Here is a 22,089-nt window from a genome sequence, read left to right on the forward strand (position 1 = left end):
CTACCCTCAAAGATCCTCAAAACCCAACTGAGTGGCCCTGAGAAGTTTCATTCATCTTTAATGCTTATCCTGATGTGAGCCAGAAGAGTTCCAGAAGTTTCTCTCCTCCCCACCTGTGTAACCTTGAGATTCTAGTTTGACTGCCCTGCTCAGCCTGAGAGCCTGGTGCTTTCCCACGGGGTCTCCAACAGGTCAACAATAACTTCTGACAGAGACAGACTTGTGAGAGGTAAGCATGTCTCACTAACTGAATCCTCAATAGGGTTTGAGTGCAGATGGTTTACAAGCTATTTGTTTATAAGATGGATGGGCACGAAAAGAAGTTAAACATGAGCTGAAAAGCATAGGAATTTTTTGAGAATTCTTTAACCCCACTTTAATCTGAAACCATTTTGTTTACTAATTCCTGCACAACAGGGTGTACTCATATCTAGTAGAAGAGGTCTATCTACCATACTAAGATAAAATGTTACCTCATCTGTATGTTTCTGGTTGTGAGCCCAGATACACCAGTCGAACAGGAAGATCAGTGTTAATATTCTTGAAATGTTTATGAAAACGCAATGTTTCACCTAAAGTTCCTACCCTACAACTATTGCAGTTTATTAAATTAAATAAATTTTATTCTGTGAAAAAGCATACTTTTCTAAACTAGCAAACAGACATTAACAAAAAGCCATGCTAATTTTAAGAGTAGTTGTAAAAAATTATTTCACCTACATAAATTATCAGTATTTATTTATAAGAAATAATATATTATTATTAATAATATATTGCATGTGCAGAAGAATTACTTATGATCTCTAGTTAACATACCAACTTAGGAACCATAAACCACAGCTTATAACAGATAATACACACAGAAAAGCATTGCAACAACAGGGCTGAAGGCAATCAATCAACAACATATTCATTAATAAAATAACTGGCCCTCCTGATTTTCCTTTCTGCCTCCTTCCCTTAACTTCTCTGTGCAGCATTGTGAAATATAGTTTCAAGCAGACATTTCCATGCCCAGATTGTTCTCAAAAGTGTTTCTCTATATGATAGCCTTTTAACTCTGGTGCATCCATAACTCCCCCCAACACACACTCTGAAGTTACATCAGTGGGGAGGGTGAAACACTGCATGAAGTTTTGATGCTGTCTGCTATGACAAAGGCTGGCTTCACATGCATTGGACCACACACCTAATTCTGACCAATGCAGGATGCCAATGTCTATATTTCTATATTACTTTTTTAACTTTTCATTTTTTAAAATTAATTTCTTAGTTAATCCCTCTCTCTTTACATTGACTTATTGATAAATTATACATACCAGTAATTCTAAACAGTTTGTGGGCAGCGAAGGGACAGTTCTCTGAATGTGGAAAACACATTCCTTCCAGCATCCTATCTCTCTGTCCTTCTCCCCTATATTTTGTCCCTAGTTTGTCCTTCCTGAGACTGCACCTGTGTAAAAGAACTAGCACCACAGAGTTAACTTCAGGCCCCGTACCTAGATCCAGCACCACCCTGAGCTATTGGGACCCTTTAGGTCCACCCACAGCAGCCAAGCCTCAACAGTTACAGAGACTAAAAGTCTCACTCATGTCTCATGAAGAACATGTTATACTCATAGGACAGCAGAAATTAAATTTTGGTTTTTGAAAAATTATCTTTCCTTAGAGCAGGAATTGGGGCTTGAGGATTTATTTTCTTCTTGATCCTTCTTCTGTGCAACTATTTCATTACTTTCTGGATCTGCATATTGTAGATCTGCTTTGATCCATGTATCTATTTATTACCTATTCAATTTTCCATTTCAAGTCACCCCGATTTTATTCACTGTCTCCTTACATTTAGAAATTCATGTCTGAAACACTGAATTCATCACTGAAACATGTTTTCAATCATGGCTTTTTATGACATCTGTTACTGCACATAAACACTTACAGAAGTACACAGGAACTATCTAGTGCTATTTTGCAGATACATTAAACAGACGGTTTTGCTAGTTTGAAACCCTCCCCAGTGCATTACACCTCTCAACCACTTCACTTTCTTGTTGCTGTAAATTAGTTCTACTTCACCTTGAATTAGTGTGCTGTCAATTTGATGGTAGACTGGAGCTGACATTGAGTACTGACATTGCATAAAGCCTTACAAAATGTTTCTCACAACATGTTGACTATCTGCCATTAGCAACTCTAGCCTCAACATTTTGCTTATCAAAAAATTACACCATAACGTCATTATTATAACTAGCAGTTAAATTACATCTATTGGAAGGTTATTAACATGTAGAAAGGAGAACATTATGAAAAAAATATTCATTTGTTTTGGTGTCCTGGGCTTTTTCAAATAACACAGACCCTGTGTATTCCTCTATCACAATCTCTAATTTTTGTGTTCCTTTTTGACAGGATTTGACTATACATGTTTTTCACTAGCTGGACCTCCAAGGTTGTGTGGTTCAAGTCACAACTGCATTTAAATGGACCATACCCAGATTTAAAAACTGAAGACTGGATTATGACTCGGTTATATCCAAAGACAGATTTTACAACAGTGTGAGTTTTTGTCACACAATTAGTCTGCTGGATTCTGAAGGGCTGCAAGCCAAGTCATGGCAACATTTAAAACAAAAGACGTGATTTCAAACATTCTATGTATAAACCACTTCACCCACTGAACATCACCTCTGCTTTATTTTGAATTGAATCCTAAATGCAATTCTAAATTTCTGTATCTCCTTGTCAAACAACTATTGCCAGAACTACAGCTGGAACAGCCTTTGTGGGTCATGTTAAATTCCTTAGGCTAAAGAGGCACCATCAAAAAGGAAGTGTATTATGAGCAACTCACACAGGATGTGAAAGGACTGCAAAACCCAGGAAACAACTGGTAGCCACTTATAAGCAGCTGAAAGAAGCCTCCACTCCATGTGCCTGGGTCATGGCAAGAACTACACTGGATGAAGTCATGCGAAAAACATGAAGACACAACACGGTGGTAGGAGAAAACTGTCCCACGTTATTCCTTGGAGACCTGGTAAGTGATTGTCATCAGTGCAGTAGCTTAATGTTTAAAAGGAAATACCACCAATTTCAATGAAAGCATCTCTGATAGGTTTATGAGAGAGGATTCTAAATGTCCTTCCAAGAGGGTTTCTCAATACCTTTTCTTCAAAAATTACTCTGAAGGTAACTTCATAAATGTGTAAAATTTGAACATTTCTTAAAACTGCAGAATGGCAAAGTTCCCTCTGCATCTATAATTTGACATCTCACACAGGTGCACTATAAAAAGACAGCATAAAAGCTGGGTCACAGACTACCTATGGGATTGTTCACTCAGAGGCCCTAGCAGCTGCTGTTTTGTCTCGGCATATTTACCTGCTTTTGTTGCCAAAATCAAGCAGATTAAAACAAAACTGAAGCATGCCAGTGGAGGATTGCCTATACAAACTCATACATATCCATACATCATTCATACACAATTAAACCAAATATGGACTTTGTGTAATAGATACTAACTCAAATGTATGCTAACAGCTTCCTGTTCAAAGCCTTAAAACAAAAATTCTCATTAGCTGTGTAAACAAGATCCATGTGATCAGTCAGCTTTTTCTCCTAAACACTTCAAAAGCCTCAATTAACTCTAAAATGTAGGTTTTTAATAACATCTCATTATTTTAGTAAGTTTAGCTGTTATAAATGTGATAAAATATAATTAATTTTACTGTCAGCAGGAGAAACAAAGAACATGGATAAGTTTCAAGTGACGTTCACAAAAACAGGAAAAAGGAAATAACCACACCACTGGTCTCATTCATGGATTATACTAAACATGACAGGCAGATATCTATTACTCTATGAAGACTGATTCCTTTCCATTTTCTAACAGGACATGAATTAAATTGTTTTGAACAGTTGACAGCTTTTAATAAAAGACACCACACGTATTTCTGGATTTGTTTTTTGGACCTAATATTTCATCCTATTTTAAGTCCACAGTGAAAATCATACTATTTGGTTTTTCCTTTTTACTAATTACAGAAAAAAGATTAAGACAATCAACCAGAAAAAATTATTTTATTGCTTTAGAAAATCAATTTATTTGATTGATTAAGCAAATCAACCACAGAATCGAATTTGCCACTATGAGTCATATCAGCAGCTCTTCAAAGAACATTTGACTGCATACAAACTATTCACAGCTTCTTAGAACCTATTTAGTATTAACCTAATTTTCATTAGTTAATTTCTCCCATTCCAAACATACCATGTTGACCTATTCTGATGTCTTTGGCTTTCTGTAAGTCTTTACCTGGCTACTGCAGTGTGTAGCATAGATACTACAGCACAATAAAATATGTTGCATATAGGTATTTACATCTAACTCTTTCTAGGAAAGAGAAAATCAAAGGCAGTCTTTTCCTTTCGTTGTATTGTTTTGCTCTTTAGAATTAATCTGAGGGAGGAAAAAAACGTTGACTTACGGCAGAGAGTTTTGCCATACACTCACTGTGCATTAGACCACAAGTTAAGTGAATGAATAAGTGAAATTAATTTTCAGGGTTTAATCAAGATGAAAAATAATGTTGTTCCTAAAGATACAGGCTATAAATGTTACTGAGTAGTTCTCTGCTCTACTGCAAATTTCTTGCTCAGTTTTGGCTTCCCAAGCCATTAATGTGCCAACATTACTTTCTCTTCCAATCCTTTACTTGTTTTCTTCATGTTGGCTGTAAACTTTTGGAGGCAGGCGGCTGCCCCTCAGTGCATGTTTGTGCAGCATGCAGCATAAAAAGCCATGATCTCCAATGGACTCTTTGAGCCCTAACTGAAGACAAGCCATTTCACAACCCTATTTTAAAAGATATCTGACATGAAAAAAGCATAGTGAGCAAAAATGTATAGAAATGCAAGGTGCATTGGAATTTTAGTTTGGGAGCACCTTTTTAATTTGCATTGCCCTAATACTATTTTCTAGCCTAAATTAAGTTTGATTTCCAAAGATAGGAGACTCTGAGGAACTCTCAATAGAAGGCATTTCCTCTGCTTTCTGGAATATACTTCTACAAAGAGGATTAATGTAAGTACTCAAGCTATTATTTCTGTTTTAAAGGAAGCATGACAGCACAGGGCTATGAGAATCCATAAGCTTCAAATTTATCCCCAGCATAAAAAGCCAAAATAAGACATGTATATGGGCCTTAAGGATCTTATATAGTCTGCCTATTTTTCCAAGTCTCTTGATGAAATTTGATCTTTTCATAGAGTGGAAGAAATATTAGAAAGCATCAATCAACGAGTCTGTTTGCATTATGCAGTAATAAGCTGACCCACTATAAATTTCTCTAATGATTTAAAATCTTTACATTTTATATTAATTTTGGCTTTAAAATACATCCTTTTTTTTTCCTTTTGAAATCTGAAAACATTGCTGATTAACTTTTATTGTCTTCTTGAATTGTGGAATCCAATGCATGTGAGTTGCTATAAATAAACATCCACTATGTTGTAGTAACTGACCTTTGGCCCACTCTTAGTGTCCTTCAGTGCTGAGAGAGAATTCACTAGATTAAATCATTAATCATAACCAATATCTCTGAGGACAGATCTCTCTTACAACCAAGTACCAGTGTTGCATGTGATGGTCAGAGGATACAGACTATTACTACCCAAAAGGACAAAGTTATTACTGGGAATGTTTTAGATGTCATTAGCTCAGCACATCTAGTTTAAGGTGTTCCACTGGTATTAATTTTCATGTTTTCTTAGCAGTGCTGATGGACTGTGGTAGGACAGGGCTTTTTAAGACTGATTTTTAAGTTGTATTGACTTAAAGATCTCATCCAGCCACTCAAGAAGGATGAAGTTGCATGACACCTTTATGTAAGCAGTCCCTTACTACAAAAATTATGGGTAAGCATGCAAAAAAGCCTTACTGCACTTCAAATTTCTATTTTCCATTTTCACACAGGTTTTAGTTGTACTTTTAAACTTTCTGTACTAGAAAATAGTCTATAGATACTGTTACGTACTTTCTTAAAAGAGCAGGGATAGCTGATTTTATATGCAGTCGCTGAAATTAAACAGCTTTTAAAATTACTGCATTTTTACTGTCACACATGGTTTCATTGCGGTAAGATACAGAAGATCATTTCTGAAGAGCAACAGTACTGTGGTAGTATTCAGAACTCCCTGTACCTAACTACACAAACACTGACTATGCTCTCTGCCTAGAAACTTAAATCTCCTTCAAGTGTTAATGAAAACATTGTCTATAAATACATGAAAAATAAATGGGAAACAGACATAAGTTTAAATATCAGAGAAAAGCTATGTAATGACAGCTCACTGGATGCCAAAGAGCAGCGCTTGTAACTTTCCCTCTTGTTCCTTCTTGTAACGCGCTGCCACAATTACTGCTCCCTTGGCTGCAAGCTGCCAATAGACTCTCAACAATACCTAAGAATAGACATCCAGGCATCACAGGAGCTTCATCTCTTCCACACTGTGTAAACAACATTTGTCACATTAAGCTTTACATACATTAGGGACAATTGCTCTGCAAAGCAAAGAGAGAACAACAAATGAAAAGTGATGATCAGATATGGAACGGCTGACGTTAGAATGAGCCAGCTGTAACTGACGGCAGGAAATAATGACGATGTCAGTAACAGCTGCTCACAACATGAGGGGATGTTTTGTCATACTGTATGTACTAGACAACCACAGTCACCCCCCCCCCCAAAATGCACTACAGCAGATGGACACTTCTGCATTCGGTACCGCCAGAGGCTTTCCACAGTGACTCTTCTGCTTCAGTATCTTTTTGCTAACCAGAGTCCCTTATTCAACAGACCTAACACGGGCTTGCCTCTTTCATTTTTGGTATCTGTACTCAGCATATACAAAGTAACTTCCCCCTACTATGTTATATGCTTTTCTCTAGATCTCACTGACAGGACTTATGGGGCAGGGAAGGGGCTGGGTTGAAAAGGGAAGGGATGGTGTTAATAACTACTTTTTGCAGATCTGACGCTCCTTAAAATAAATTATTCTTGGCTGTAAAATATGTGTGTTTGCCTGCAATAATTAGATGCTACAAAAAGGACAGTAATCACAAAAATCACTTAGTCACCTACAGGAAAAAAAAAACGGTATTCTTGTTTAAAGGAGAAACCGTAATTTAAATTAGGACAACTGAGGTTTAGCAAACTAGACTTAACTAACCAGGACACTGTCAATCCACTCTTACTGTTCTTCCCGTGGTTGCCACTCTGACTGCAGTCACTGCATTTTCAGTGACATCCACAGCAAACTCTGGAGATATTATTACTAAAACTGAAGTCAGATTCTAACATAATCTTACATCATTTGCAGTCTCACATTGGATCTTCTTCCCATCAGTCTGCAGGGGCAACAATATTTTCCACCAAAAAAAAATTTAAAATACAAATAGAGGAATCACTGTGACCTCCAAGACATAAAACAGGACATCAAAATCTAGTTGCAGCTTTGACATTGTTAATTAATGGGGGAAAGTTGCTGCTATGGAAAGCAGGAAAAACAAAAAGAGAAAAGAGGGGAAAGGGGGAAAAGGAAAAGCCCAAAGAAAACCCCTGACCCCTGAATCTCAAAGTATTTCGGTTGACTGAAAACCAGAGCAAAAACATGTCTTCAGGAAAGAATGGAAAAGAAACATCCAAAATTTATCCTTCCACCATTTCACTTATTTGACTGGTTTAAGAATTTTGCACTTTTGATACACACAACTCACTCTTAACAAGTTTGTGAAAGTCAAATTCCAAAGAAGGCAGAATAAGTAAAGCAACAGAGAAATGGCCTATTCTGTTGTTGAACATTTAAATGCATCAATATATTACCTAAACCCACTTTTCTTATTTTGTTCAATAATTTTTAGAGAAAACAGGTATTGTAAGGCTGTTTGTTATCAGATTTGTTAAGTAGAAAAATTGTAATACTGAATTGGAGCAGAGGTGCTATAACTAATAATGCACTCAATTAAGTAGGGTTAATTTAAAATACCTTTTGGCAGGCTAAAGATACGTACACTAAAGATATGTACACTTTGCATTTGTTTTAAACCACTCAGCCAGTCTAAAGATGAGTCTCATTCCACTGTTGCCTGTGCTCACTTTCCTCCCCACTAATCCTATCTGTGTAACCACCTGTACACCTTTATTCTGGGTTAATTTTCTGTCACTTTAGTGAGCTGAATTAGCCAGTCCAGGAATCATTGTGACGCATGGGAAGTGGCAGGCATATATTGCCTGGGGTGAGATAGTACCTTTCATTGGCAACTGAATTTTTGACCAGTTGTCACAGAACTTCTTTCATAAGTATCCTATTCCTTCTAAACTGCACAGCTTTCAACTTCCTGGGCTTGTTATGTTGTTTGAAACACTTATTCAATTGTCATATTCTCTTCCACTAAATTTCACAGTGGAAGAACTGGAAATAAAAAATGAAAACAAGGAGAAAGAAATCTATCCTCTCTCTTTCACCCTCCAGAAACATCAAAGATTGTGTATATATATTTTAAAAATATTCCTTTTCCCCTTTTTGTGTCATGTTTTGATTTTAGCTCTTCTAAATGCACTGATCCTCTTTCAAATCAAACTCAATTTAAAAATGCATGCACATTATACTAATGTTATGAAATTATGTAAATGCAGTAATAGATATTCTCCTTAAACTTCCAGAATAGTTTATGTCACCCTGAACATATCCTGCTAATTTAATACCAAAAAATATATTTAAAATAATAACTTTGCTGAAGGAAATGACTGACCAAATTTGAAGTTTAACAAACAGCCATCCCAATCTATGACAATACTATACATATCCAAGGAATTATTGTTGTTACAAAACATTCCATTCTGGCATAGCCAGATTGGAGAAATTAGGCAGAAGAACTCTGGACAGGCTTCTTTAGGAAAATAAGCCTGACTGCCCCAATATCACAATTTTAGTTTACACAGTGGCAACATTTTTCTGAAAGAGCTCTATTATAGTTGGCTTATCATGGCAGAAATGTTGTCAATAGCTTTGACAGACAGGAATTTTGCAATGAGGTCATAGGCTTAGTTTGGATCTTCCCTTGTCTGATTAGACAGAGAGTATTTTACCACGATTGGCTCTAGCCGCTGATGGATTTTCATTCCCAAATACCTGTCATCACCGTCACTGATGCATTCAGGAAGAGCGAGACTGCAGCCAAAGAGCATGATGTGCTGATAGCAGTTGAGACGACTGAGGTAACTGAAGAACTTCAGGAACTTTTCCATTTCAATACTCTTGACGATGGAGAGAACTGAAGTTACAGTGGTGTAGTTATATGGCAGCATTTGGCACTGGCTGTTGGTGATATTTCTGCAGGCACCTGTGAAATCAAAACAGTATATTTAGAACAATAGTATGACCACTGAATAGCATGTATTGAACTGAATAGTCAGTATATATAGTATAAAAACAATGCTGGTATCTCACAGGTAAGAATACATTCCATAATGCTATTATAATACTGTCAAAAAATAAGAAAAAAATTACACCAGAGAAGCTTAGCTTGGAAAACCAAATAAGCTTTTAGCTATTTCCGCAATCCTCTGACTTATTACAAAACTGGAATAGAAATAAAACCAATTTTTTTCTGACACAGCCTGGATACAATAAAATTCAGTGGAAGCTGAGAATAGAAGTCACACAGAAAAAAATGGGTTCTGAAGCTGCTCTGGCTTTAGCATTAACATAAAGTTTCTCTTTTCGCTACCATTCTACTTTCACAAGTAGAAATTTCATCAAGTGAAATTTCATCAAAATTATTCATGAGATCATCAGGTATCTCCTGAGGCACAACTGCAAGACGGTCCCTGCCATGGCATGTGGCAAGAAGCACTGACATTTTTGGCTGAGATCACATGCATGGACTGCTTTAGACCTTTTTAAAATTTATGCAGTCATGACAGAGAAGGGCACAGTCCCTTGGAGCTATCTGATCCTTTTGTGGTACTTACTGGCTAGACAGCAGAGCAATGAATTCAAAATTCATTGATAAGAACAAGGAATTTTGTGGCAATTATATAATTTTTAAAAGAAAGAAGATAATAAACCCAGGACCTGTCCTTGAAACAGAATGATCACACAGAGAAAAATATAAATAGTCTCTATCCATCATTCTTATAGGATCCTTTCATGTACTGTAAGGCTGCAATTATGGGGATTATAAACTAGTTTTGGCAATACCTACAGGAAGGTAAGAAGAGCAGTGAATGGGAATAACAGCATGTGAAAACACTGTTGATCAGAATAGCATGGTCCTTAGTTATATGAGTAATTTCTGACATTCATCTGAATTAAGAGTTTTCTGTTTATCACCAGCAATTGCCAAATGGATTGAACTGGTTAAAAAGTGCTTTTTTCTACTCCAACAATTGCAGTGCAAGTGTACAGTTTCATATTCAGTCCTGCTGAAACTAATTTAAACCACACATTTTTCCTTTCCTATTTTCCTCTTCAAATTGTTCCTACAGCCTGCATCTGCACAAAATACACTGAACTAGCAGGCTGAGCTGACTGGAAATAACCACCTACCTTCTCTCCCAAAAGACAAAGTTCATCATAGCCCCAAAAAAAAGCAACTAGAACTGCAGCTAAGCTTAATCTCTCTTTTCAGTTTTAAAAAACTGAGCCATGCCTGTAATGATAATAAGGCCATAGTTCCTCACCCAGAAGGGCTTGCTGCTTCCAGATTTATGAGGCCATGCAATGAACTAGCTCTGCACATCAGGCTGCCTGCCTTTTCTCTCTTCGCATGCACCACAATGTCGTTTTTTGGTGGGCACAGGGTGAAAGGAGAGGAAGAGGAGAAAAACAACTATTTCACTTGGATCAAATAATTTGATTGAAGAGCTTTTTGGCAAAAAATATTTTTTTCCAAGAGAGGAGAAGGGGTGGGGCAGTGCAGTGACAGAAACTAGAGGTTAAGGTCAGAGCTGCTGAAAGACAAAACAAGAGTTAGTAGAGTGAAACCTTGTGGCTGGAGGGTGATGTGATATGTTTTAACCATTGCAGTAACCATTAAGGCCACAAGATCCTTGTAAACCATTACCATTTACTGGCTAAATTTTCCTTTGACAGAAATGCTAATAGTATTTCATTCTCTCTGTATCAGATGTTGTAATAAAAACTATCCATTTCTTCAGACCCTGTTTTTCTTGTAGTGTTAAAATTTTTGAGTGTGACACTCCTACTGATTTGATTTTAGTAGCCTACCACCATAGAATTAGTTTCTTAAATTTCTTGAGATCTGTTATCCTGAACTTAAGTGTATTTTTCCAAGAGTCTAAAGAGTACCCAAACAGTGCTCTTCCTACTAGTTGAAATGGTGGGGATTTCCTCCAGAATTTATTTTATTTACAATTAAAATAAAATTTAGATATAATTTCTCTCACTTTACTCACTTTATTTCTCTGGGTTTTGCTTCCTCTTACACAATTCAGTGTAAAACCTGCCTGTTTCTCTCAGCTTTCTCAGTACCAGGTGCAGGCGACAATGGGAGTTCACAGGCTGGACTCTGTGATGAGAGGCCAGAGCTGCCCCATGGCAGACACGGACAGCTGCAGCTGGCACCCAGCACGTGACCACAGGGCACAGCTGTGAGGACAGCACTGCTGGGAGAACCAAATTCTGCACTGGGACTGAGTGAGGAAAACAGAAGTGCGAGAAAGAATCCTGTATCACTGAGCTGAGGGAAGAAAGGGGAAAGGCTCTTCTGGCACCACAGCGGGAATTTCCTCTGCAGCCCATGGAAGGGAGCTGGGATGGAGCAGTTATCCGCTCTGCAGCTTGTGGAGGACTCCGTGCCAGAGCAGGTGGCCATGCCCTGAAGGAACTGCAGCCTGTGAAGAAAGCTTATCCTGAGGAACTGCAACCCATCCAGAGGGCACACACAGGATCTGCTCTGGAAGGACTGCAGACCGTGAGGAGATCCAGCATTGAAGCAGGGAAAATTGTGAGGAGGAAGAAGCAGCAGAGTGGAACTCTTACGGACTGATTACAACCCCATTCCCCATTCTCCTGTGCCGCTCACAGCAGGCAGGAGGTAGAGGAGTTGGAAATGAAGGAGTGAAACAAAGCCTGTGAAAGAAGGGCAGGATGAGGGAAACTGTTTTAGTTCTTATATTTTTTTCTCACTATCCAGTTCTGGTTTTAATTGGCAATCTTTCAAATAATTTTCCTGGGTCTGTTTTGCACCTGATTGCAATCGATAAGCGATCTCTCTGCCTTTCACTCAACCTAAGATATTTTTCATCTTGTTTCCTGCCTCCCACTGTCCTGTGGAGCGGATGGAGTGAGAGAGAAACGGGATGGATATCTGGCAGCCCATAAAGAGAAATCCACCACAGTCTAATAGAAAATGTCCTTTCTTTCCAAATTCAAGTAGCATGAACATATAATTGAGAACACTTTTTGAGACACAATTGAGAACTGAAACAATTCTACAAAGTTAGTTTCAATTCATGCATTGCTGCACTGTCTCTAAATACTTAGCTGGCCTAGATCGAACTTCACCATGTAAGATTTGGATAATTTTTAGGTGCTTCTCACTGCATGGAGGTGACCATGGCAGGGAAGATAAACTCCATGCCAACCAAGCATAACTTAAATAGAAACCTGAGAGTCATGTGGAAAAAATTCAGTGATGTGGGGAGAGAAGGGGAAATTATAGGTCACCTTTCTGTATGGAAGGCTAGACAGAAGCAAGGACAGGGCCACATCAAAGATGGAGTAACAGATTTAGATCATTTGGATAATTCCCACTACAGGTTAAAGTTCTCATGAGTCTCAGTGTCAGGCTATATTGACTATATAAGAATATAAATCAAAGGAAAACTTTACATGGACAGAAAACCAAAATTAAACTATGGAAGGAAATAGCTTAAAAAAATCTAGACATCAATTTTTTTCAAGCCTGATCAACATCTCTGTATCATTTTTACTATTTCCTCCAGTCTAAAACTCTCAATCCCTCTAACAAGCACTCTGTTGGTTAATCTGCAGCTGTTGGTGTCAGGACGTGGTTTGAGTCATGGTTAAAAGTCAATAAGGAAACATCACAGAGAGTTTCGCCATACTACTCAAAATATACCAGTCAATGTAAGTCAGTCATAATTTTCTTCATACTTTCAGTTTGGATCCAGTTCACTTGGCTTTGTTTTCAGATCAGATAGTTAAAGATCCTTCTTTTTTTTTAAATTACTTTTTCTGCTTTCCTTTAATATTTCCCCTTCAAGACTGCTAAAAATGCTTATCTTTTAACCATCTGTCCTGAATTTGCCATCATAAATAGTGAGATAATGAAAGCATTTCATTTCTTTGACAATTTCAGCTCTTCAGTGCCTGAATGATTCTTCCCATCTGTTGGAGACCCCTGCTGTCTCCCCCCCAGAGTCTCTCTTATTCTGGACACAGTGGAAATTACTGTTTACACAACATAACCTCCCGTGTGATTTTATTTCCTTTTGTATTTCACTTTCACTTTCTTTTCACTTTCTGTATTGCAATATCAGCTTCATCCTATAATTTCTACAACCTTGTATTGTTAATGCAGCTCTTATTTTCAGATAGACCTTTTATATCCCTATTTGTATACTTTCTCCTCTACCCAAGATCACAGAAATTATCTAACAATTATGATATATAACAAGTGCATATTACCTTTTCAATCACGACTGCGATTTACTCTTCAACACATCCAACCTTGCTTGTGATGCTTTGTTATTTTCTGCTACTTGGATTTCATCCAACTTTTCTGCACTTAATGGTTTATGGTCTAGGTAAGATTTTTGAAAATTATTTACACAAGAATTTTAAAAATACTTACAAGGGTGTAAGCTATTTAGATACATATAATTTCAGCCTATTTAAATCTATAGTGACGGGGGTGCATTTTTTGGACCAATGTCTTAGTTCTAAAAAACCAATACACTTTTATGTCCCTTGAGCCTCAGTTTCTTTTTTTCCCCTCATGGAATGCTGAAACACTTAGAACACAAATACTGCAAATGTACCTTTATCCAAATAACAAATTAAACACTTGTTTTAATCAGGCTGCCTTGTCATCCTACCAAAATTCAGTCTATCTAAATGAATCACACGTGTTTTACATGCAGTTAAAATTACAGATACTAACGAAAGCATTACAAAGACTGTTCCTAACTTTATTTTCCTATACATTTTGAATCACTAACTGAATATTTGAGACTGCCATACCAAGATCTAACATCTTTCACTGTATATCCAAAATGAGACATCTAGCTCTGAAAGGCATCTATCTCATTAGAAGTGCACTGTTTTAGTAAGCATTACTTGGATGCTTCGAATCAGAAGGGAGACATTTGTGAAAAGTTGCAGAACCTCTCTGTCAGACCATGGGTAATTAAGGGAATTCTTAACTTTAGCACTGTTCTCAAGATCCTGATGGAATAAACTGCTTAAAACTCTTCAGATCCTCACATCTAGGGATAAAATTAGCCATATACTATATGGACAATTTTTTTTCATAATTTCAGAGCACCAGCAGACCCTATTCAAATCAACAGGGGAGGTACATGCCAAATGACTTTTTAAAAGCTATACTTCAGCTTATTTTGAATTTTAATCTTGAGGCTACACAGCTTCTCTATTTAGAGCATCTTTTAAGCATGTGCTGAAGTGCTGTCTGAATAGGAATGAAGTTAGCATATGCTCAAGTGTTGTTCTAAATACTTGCCTTCCCTTTTTAAAGACGTCACTCTCTTGAAGTCTGTAGCTCCTTGAGATTTAATGTGAACCAAGACACACTGTCACCATAACACTAGAAAAATAAAAAATTTGCTAAAGAGATATCTGTAAATGAAGAAGTTTCCAAATTCTTCATGACAAGGAAAGTGGAGTGAAAGAAATTGAAGTAAACACAATGAATGAAGAAGAGCTAAACCCCTCATCTGTGGTTCCTGCTAGGATTCTCTTCAATTGCACATAGTCCTTCTGTATTTACTCAGGTACATTAGCACAAAATCAAAACAGTATTTTAAACTTCCACTCATACTGATGCTTAAAAAGAAACATCATGTACAAAATACATGTCAACTGCTCTGATTAGTTCAAAACTTCTTCTAGAATAATAGACACAATTCATTTCTGCAACTCTATTAAATAAGTATTGAATGATAACTTCATAGGGGTAATTTCAATAATGATACCATGAATTAAAAATAAGTTCTAGTCAGTAAGAAGCTTATAAAATACAAATCACATTGTTCAAAAGCATTTATTTCTTAAGGTTTCCTTACTGATGTATATCAGGCAACATGTTTCATTATCTTACAACTAAAGCACAGGTTAATATTATTCCTTTATTATATATTCACCTTTTAAAAAATAGCATAAAAAGCTGTAGTTTCAAGATTAAAATTAATCTCTAATTTTTAAAGATGGCGACTTAGTGAAAAGTAAATTATTCAACAGCTATCTTTGTCTAAACTGATGCCAACCACTACCTCACAGTTATTCGCCAAAAGAAATCAAGAGACCAGTGTTTGCTTTGTTGCTGTCTCCCATGTTGCTGCTCTCTGTTAAAAAAATCCACTAAAATATTAAGGGGATGCTTTATCACTACCAAAATTTGTAACATCCACACAGAACAACAAACCCACTGGTGACAGAATCACCATTCCATGATACTTCTTGTTTCCTTTGCAACTGACAAACTATTTAGTTGTACCGTGGAAATACCTAAAAGCATCCATTAAGCATTGACAAAGCGAAGGAAAAGACAAATTAACTCCATACTCTGGTGTAAAAGCACAATATTATAAACAACGGTCAACAGCAAGGTCCCCATTTCTAATAGCCTCTCTTGACAAGAACAAAATTGTGGTGTTGACCAGTATTTCTCATTCAAGAGGACTACCACAGCCAATAAAACTTTGGTAAATACTGTGTCTGTAGATAATACAAAAGCAGAAGTGTGTGCAAACAGCAATATCACCATTGCCAACATGTAAAAATGATGAAGGGATGGAAAACAATGTAAAAGAAGTCCCTATTCTAGCTGTGAAAAATAAGCATTTCTCATTTGCTAGAACAGAGATCCTCTACAGTATACTGCAAAATGGAAACATGGATTATTAAGAAGAACTTACATAAAAGCACTAATAGCTTTTATTTTAGGTGGTATTTTAGGCATAAATGATCCTTTGGGAAATTATCAGAGGCAATTTACACATGAAATGTGTAATGTCTTAGTCCCTAAAGAAAGGCTTAAGAGGAGTGCATTTATACAGCCTTATTACAGCACAAAAACATAATCTGAATATAAGCAGTAGTAAGTTGGTTACATTTACATGTGGGTAGACATTTGACAAACTTCTGTCTCCTGAAGGTTCAATAACAGTGACGATAGCCTAAAGATAGAAGCAAGGTACTTCTTGAGTAAGTCTCCAACAGAAGGTCATGACTTTTCTCAAGTCAACTGACACAACCAGAAAAACATTTCACAAGACAACAGAACTGATGCAATGGTACCATACTGCTTCCTTTCAACCTTGTGTGCTTGTCATTTCCTTTGAAACAACTTCTGTGCCAAACCACCCAAGAGCTAACTTAGCCAGTGTTAGGGCTGAGTCAGCTCACTGAGCAAACAAATGCCATAAAAAGCATGCAGCACTGTATGGTTCAGAGCAAAGGGAATGGGGACACTTTGTCAGTATCACCAACCTTGAAATGAAGCCCATCTGACTCATAATAGTTTATGTGGAGAAGAGGAAAACAAACTATAGAACAGCAAATCCCATTCATGGATCTGAAACACAAGTCAGGCACCAGCAGTAGCTGAGAACAACTGGTCGGCATTTAATTTCATTCAGCTAATGAATTATACAATATGAAAGGAAATAGAGATTGTCAATTCCCCCTTGTGCTCCACAAGGTACCAAAGGGAGAGGTGGTAAGGCTACTGACCACCTGCAGTAGAGAGAAAAACAATTCATTATCTCCCAGGTAGGGAGTGGATCACCCATGAGGGAAACACAACTCATATTTTAGATCAGAGGTGAAATGTTATCATAATTATTTTTTAAAGCAACCTGTACCAGCTGCTTTAGAGTGGAACACCACATTCAGTCTGCCCCAGACACTTCTTGCTCTGAGCAAGTCTTAAATTCTATTCTCTTGACCAAAGAATGTTGCAAAAGGCTGGACACTTCATCAAGCCACTTCATTTTTTGGAGCCCCACTTCTGTCAGCAAGTTACTTCCAGATGCTGTTCTTCTTGGCTGAAGCACATACTTTTTAATCCCTTGGGCAGGCACAGCTGACAACAGGTAAGCTCAAGAGCCAAAGCTGAGGCTGAATATTTACCCCCCTGCAAGCAGGCCGGTGTTTCAGATCTGGTATTTTGATTAGTCATTTCCTAATTACAGAATTCTTTAGTGAAATTGGAGACATATTTCTAAGAGCCTGCCATTAAACAAAAGGCATATATTGAAATTAATTTTACACTTAGATTTATCATTATAGGCTACTTTCCATGGTACATTAAGTTGGACAGGATTTTGCTATTCTTCTGAAACATGTGCATGACTTTACCCCTCTTGATAGGGCTTTTTTTTAAAAAGGGGGATAAAAAATGGTAGCCTCCACTGGAACCAGGCAGGCATCCAGATGTTTTTGGTTGGGGTTATTTGTGGGTTTTTCTAATAAACATGTTTTCAATAAGGGAAAATGAATGCTAGTTTGATTGACAACATTTAATTATGTACCAATACTGTTATGTTTGAAACAAAACAAAAAAACCCACAGTGCTTTTCTAAAAGATTTAAAATAGTTTAGGTTATGAATAGGTCAGCACAGAAATAGGCTGTGCCTGAGCTGTCCAGCTCTTTCTGGTTAATTACCTTTCTAGGATAGCCACTCTTCTGATCTATTTAATAAGAAATTAGGTGCCTTTTTTCCAAGTATATCTCACAATGATAATTATACCCACCTCACTTTCAGATAAAACTAACACAGAAAACCCCTCTCTGCAAAATCTGTCTAGAATCTAAGAGCACAGTACAGCACCTCACACTTGAAAAGAAAAACACTGCAAGTACACACATACTATGCTTTGCAACCTGCAGCTTCCCATGTGGAAATTCACAGGGGAAGTTTTAGATCTGGGTGCGGATCTTCAAAGCCCTGGTTAACTAAGACTGATCAGTCTAATAAATTAATTGTTTTCCCTATGGGAAATTCCCACAACTATATTATTCAGAGGTATGTATGTGTTTGTTTTGTTATAGCATTGTCATTGTCTCTAAGATTGATTGTGTTAGCCGGAAATACTGCAGCCTAGATCTTCTCAATTTGATAGCCCATTTTGCAAAATATGTTTTGCAGGACACGAGATACAACTTCCCTGGCCATTTCTCTATCCAACTGCTACTGACTCTCCTGTTTATAACACTAGAGGTTTCTTTTAAGTGTTGCATTTTTTAAATATTCAGTAAAGGTCTAATTCCTTTTCTACCACTACAGTCAGAATGCTTCTGTTGGTAGACAAGCCTAGCTGGCTACATTAATGCAGTTATTCTTTAATGTTCCAGTTTTTGCTGTGTGAACAAAGAAGAATTCTGAAAAACTTTCTCAGCCTGAGAAATTAGAGGTCAAAAACAACCCTATTTTTCAGTGTGCAAAAGGAAAATGTTTAAGAGCTTAACATGATTAAGTTTTTTCCAGCTTTATGTCAGTTCAGGTTGTATTTAAATCTTTGGAACATGATGCCTGCAAATTGCCTGTGCAAACTGAGATTTTTAAATCCTTGTACTTCAACTGCTTTTTGCAGAATGGAAATTTTGTTCTTTCAAATAAAACCACTAATAAATATCAATAGCTTCCTTCAATGCTCTCTCTTATAGCTCATTGTTTAATTGCCTATTTTAGCTGGAGAGAAACAACAAGTGTCCCCATGAAAATCAGGATTATCTTAAATATCATTAAACCAGCACTAATGTTAAACTTTTTTCAACCATGCTCAGTAGAACATTTTCATGTTCTACTCCCAATTTTTTATACCCTAGAATCATAGAATTATTGGTAGAAAGAGTCCTCTGGAGGTCTCCACCTAACTTTCTCCTCCAAGTGAGGTTGCTGCCAGCACGCTGTCATCCCTGACTTTGAGTCTTGGAAACACCCAAGGAAAAGGATCCCACAGCCACTGCATACAATGGGTTCTGCACTACCCATCCACTGAAAAAGATTTTCCTAACCTCTGCTATAAAGTTCTGCTATTTTATTTCACTTGAGAGTACCTTTTTTTTAATTAGCAGTCATAATAAAGGTGAAAAATACAGATTTTGCGTAAGGATTAACAGCTAAATGAATCTTTAGCTGTATTTGGCTGTTTATCACTTTCTCAAATTCCCACCTCTACAATGATTTTAAACCATGGTACTCATTATGCTGTTCTTGAATTTCACATGATCGTAAAAGATGACAGTGACTGTACATTACTTAGTTGCATCAATGCTCTGACCTTCCAATATTTCAACACAGGTTTAGAACTTACCGTTTATTATATTAATGATGACTCTGTGCCCACACCTGGCTGTACTCTATGTGTTATAATGCATAACAGACCATGCAGAAGTACAAAACAGATAAACTTCAATCAATCATAAAATCACATACTGCCACCAGATGTAAGGTGTACCTTTGGAAACAAAGTGATCAATCACAATACAGAACAGAAAAAAAATATATTATCATCATCCTTTTGTTGAAATAGCCACACAAATACCTTTTAAATAGTTTCAAACAACCTGACGGGTCTGAAACAAAAGCCAGTGCCTGCAACTCTCAAACAATTATCTTCAGATATGCCTTGCTTCATTGTTACCACCATCCTTGAACATTTCACTAAGCATGCGATGTCTTGCTTAGCCTCTTGGTCAATTCATGATTCAACTTGACAACAAACATCTGTTTGACATGCAAACAACAAAGTATAAAAACCCATGATGAATGTAAAACAGGCATAAAGCTGAAATTCTTCCGTTCTTTCAAGTTTTAAAGGAACACACATCCACAACTCCATTAGCACACGTCATTTAAAGTCGAACAAAGCTGATTTTATTTCCAAAGCTGAGCAGAAGTGGGAATCTCTCACTCTAAATGAAACCACTGAAAGGCCAAAGAGTAAAGATACATGGAACTTCAAGGAGGGCGTGTTAGTTATTCACAGAACTTCCTGCAATATTAATCCTAACAAATATTTGAAGTCTTTTAGATATCTTACATGGAACATTGTTTCATCAGACTGAATTTGAAGAGATGAACTACAAACAGAAGAACTGCAATAATGAGCCATGAATTTATTAAAGAGAATTGAAATCACAAGCTTAGCTAGAAGTAAATGTATGACAATGTTAACAATATCATTACAATTTTCATACAAGCATCTGAAATTTTTGGCAAACTTGCAGTTACCTGACAACAGTAACACAGCAGGTGATAAAGCTAGCAAGCTTTTTTTTTCCTTATAAGCATAAACGGTAATGAAAAATTGCTCTATATATTTAATAATGGCTTTTAAGAATCCTTTGGACTTCAGCTAATATATTTCACATGTCAGAAACTTCAGTTTCCTTTCCAAGCTATACTCATGTACTCATAAAAAACAACAATGGTAAAACTGATGAAAACCAGGTTCTTGATAATGAATTTTGTGAAAATCCACATGTTTCTCTCAGCTTACTAATTTTGCCCTGTGAAATGCAAATACAATTTCAAATTTCTTCAAGGGAAGAAAAGCAGAATTTTGATTCTTTTGACTAGTGAAAAAAAATTGTAAATGAGAACTGCATTGCCAAATTTTAAGGCAGCTTTTTTCACTGTCTTTAATTTTGAGAGACAATTTAGGTATAAGTGAGGTAATGAAACACACTGTACTGCTGGAAGAGAAAACACTCTCAAGCATGGACTCAAGCACCAACAAAATTAATAGTTACCATATTAGTCTAATCATGCTTGCATTCGCATGGCAAAGATACGTTTGAGTGGCTAAATTCCTGCCCTTATAATTAGGACATTGCTTATGTTCTTCTGTGCCAATCTGAAAAACCAGAACCATTTCCCATTCAAAAGAAAATAATGTTTAACAACATCTTGAATTCTTTTTTTATTTTTGAGGACAAGAATACCCTAAAAATCTACCATGGGTCGAGTGCTGCTGTTACTCCTTACACAACTGAGTCTACTCCAACTTGTATGAGTAATTAAACAAAAATTTAGCTAAAAGACAAAATTATTTATTAGATCACTGCTGGAAATACTGGGGATTAGGGAGACTCAAGCTTATGGACTGACTTGGGATACAGTTACTAGATACCTTAGCTTCAACAGGAAAAATGTCTTTAGTATGAGCAGCACAAGGTTGAGATAGAGAGACACGGGAATTCTTGTTTTGGCACCACTCGTGACAAATTATGTCCAGCTATCCCCATCGTGGTTTTCATATTGCTTCTTCCTACCAAACAAAAAGGTGAGCTGGACCCTCTCTGTAGTAGTTCTGGCAGAACACAAAATTCTTTGCAGTAGAATTCTAATAGTGGCAGAACCCCAAATACATAATAAGAAGCACTGTGTAGTGACAAAGAGATTTATTTCATGTACAAATTGAACATAGTTAAGTGATAAAAGAATTAGGGTAACATCAAGGCTGAGTGGAGGACTGCAAAGAAACTAAGCCGTTCCGTTTCAGAGATGCGTTAGACAGGTGAAAAGACCCAAGGTTCCTTGGATGCAAGCAAGCAAATATAAATCCTGTGCTTTTTGAAACTCCAGCGCTTTCTGAAACTTTTGAGACAGGGACTCGGTTTTACGAGAACACTTTTCCACTTTATTCCTTAAAGCAATCGTTTAGGGCTCGGGGGGCGTTCACCCTCCTCCGCACTTGGGCAAGTGACCGTGTTTCGCTCCCCGGGAGCGCCCGCGGCCCCGATCCCGCCCCTCTCCGCCTCGTCTTCTGCCCCGCTCCAGGCCCCTCTCCAG

General features: G+C 37.1%; 1 protein-coding gene across 1 annotated transcript in view; it reads right to left on the reverse strand.

The window, feature by feature from the left end:
- Positions 1-22,089, reverse strand: part of CORIN (corin, serine peptidase) — a 118,883-nt gene that overhangs the window by 67,712 nt on the left and 29,082 nt on the right. The window contains exon 4 of the mRNA XM_031066414.1: positions 9,190-9,400. Within this exon, the coding sequence (XP_030922274.1) occupies positions 9,190-9,400 (211 nt within the window). The remainder of the gene's footprint in view (positions 1-9,189; positions 9,401-22,089) is intronic.

Source organism: Geospiza fortis, unplaced genomic scaffold (assembly GCF_000277835.1).
Source record: "Geospiza fortis unplaced genomic scaffold, GeoFor_1.0 scaffold40, whole genome shotgun sequence".
Lineage (NCBI taxonomy): Eukaryota > Metazoa > Chordata > Aves > Passeriformes > Thraupidae > Geospiza > Geospiza fortis.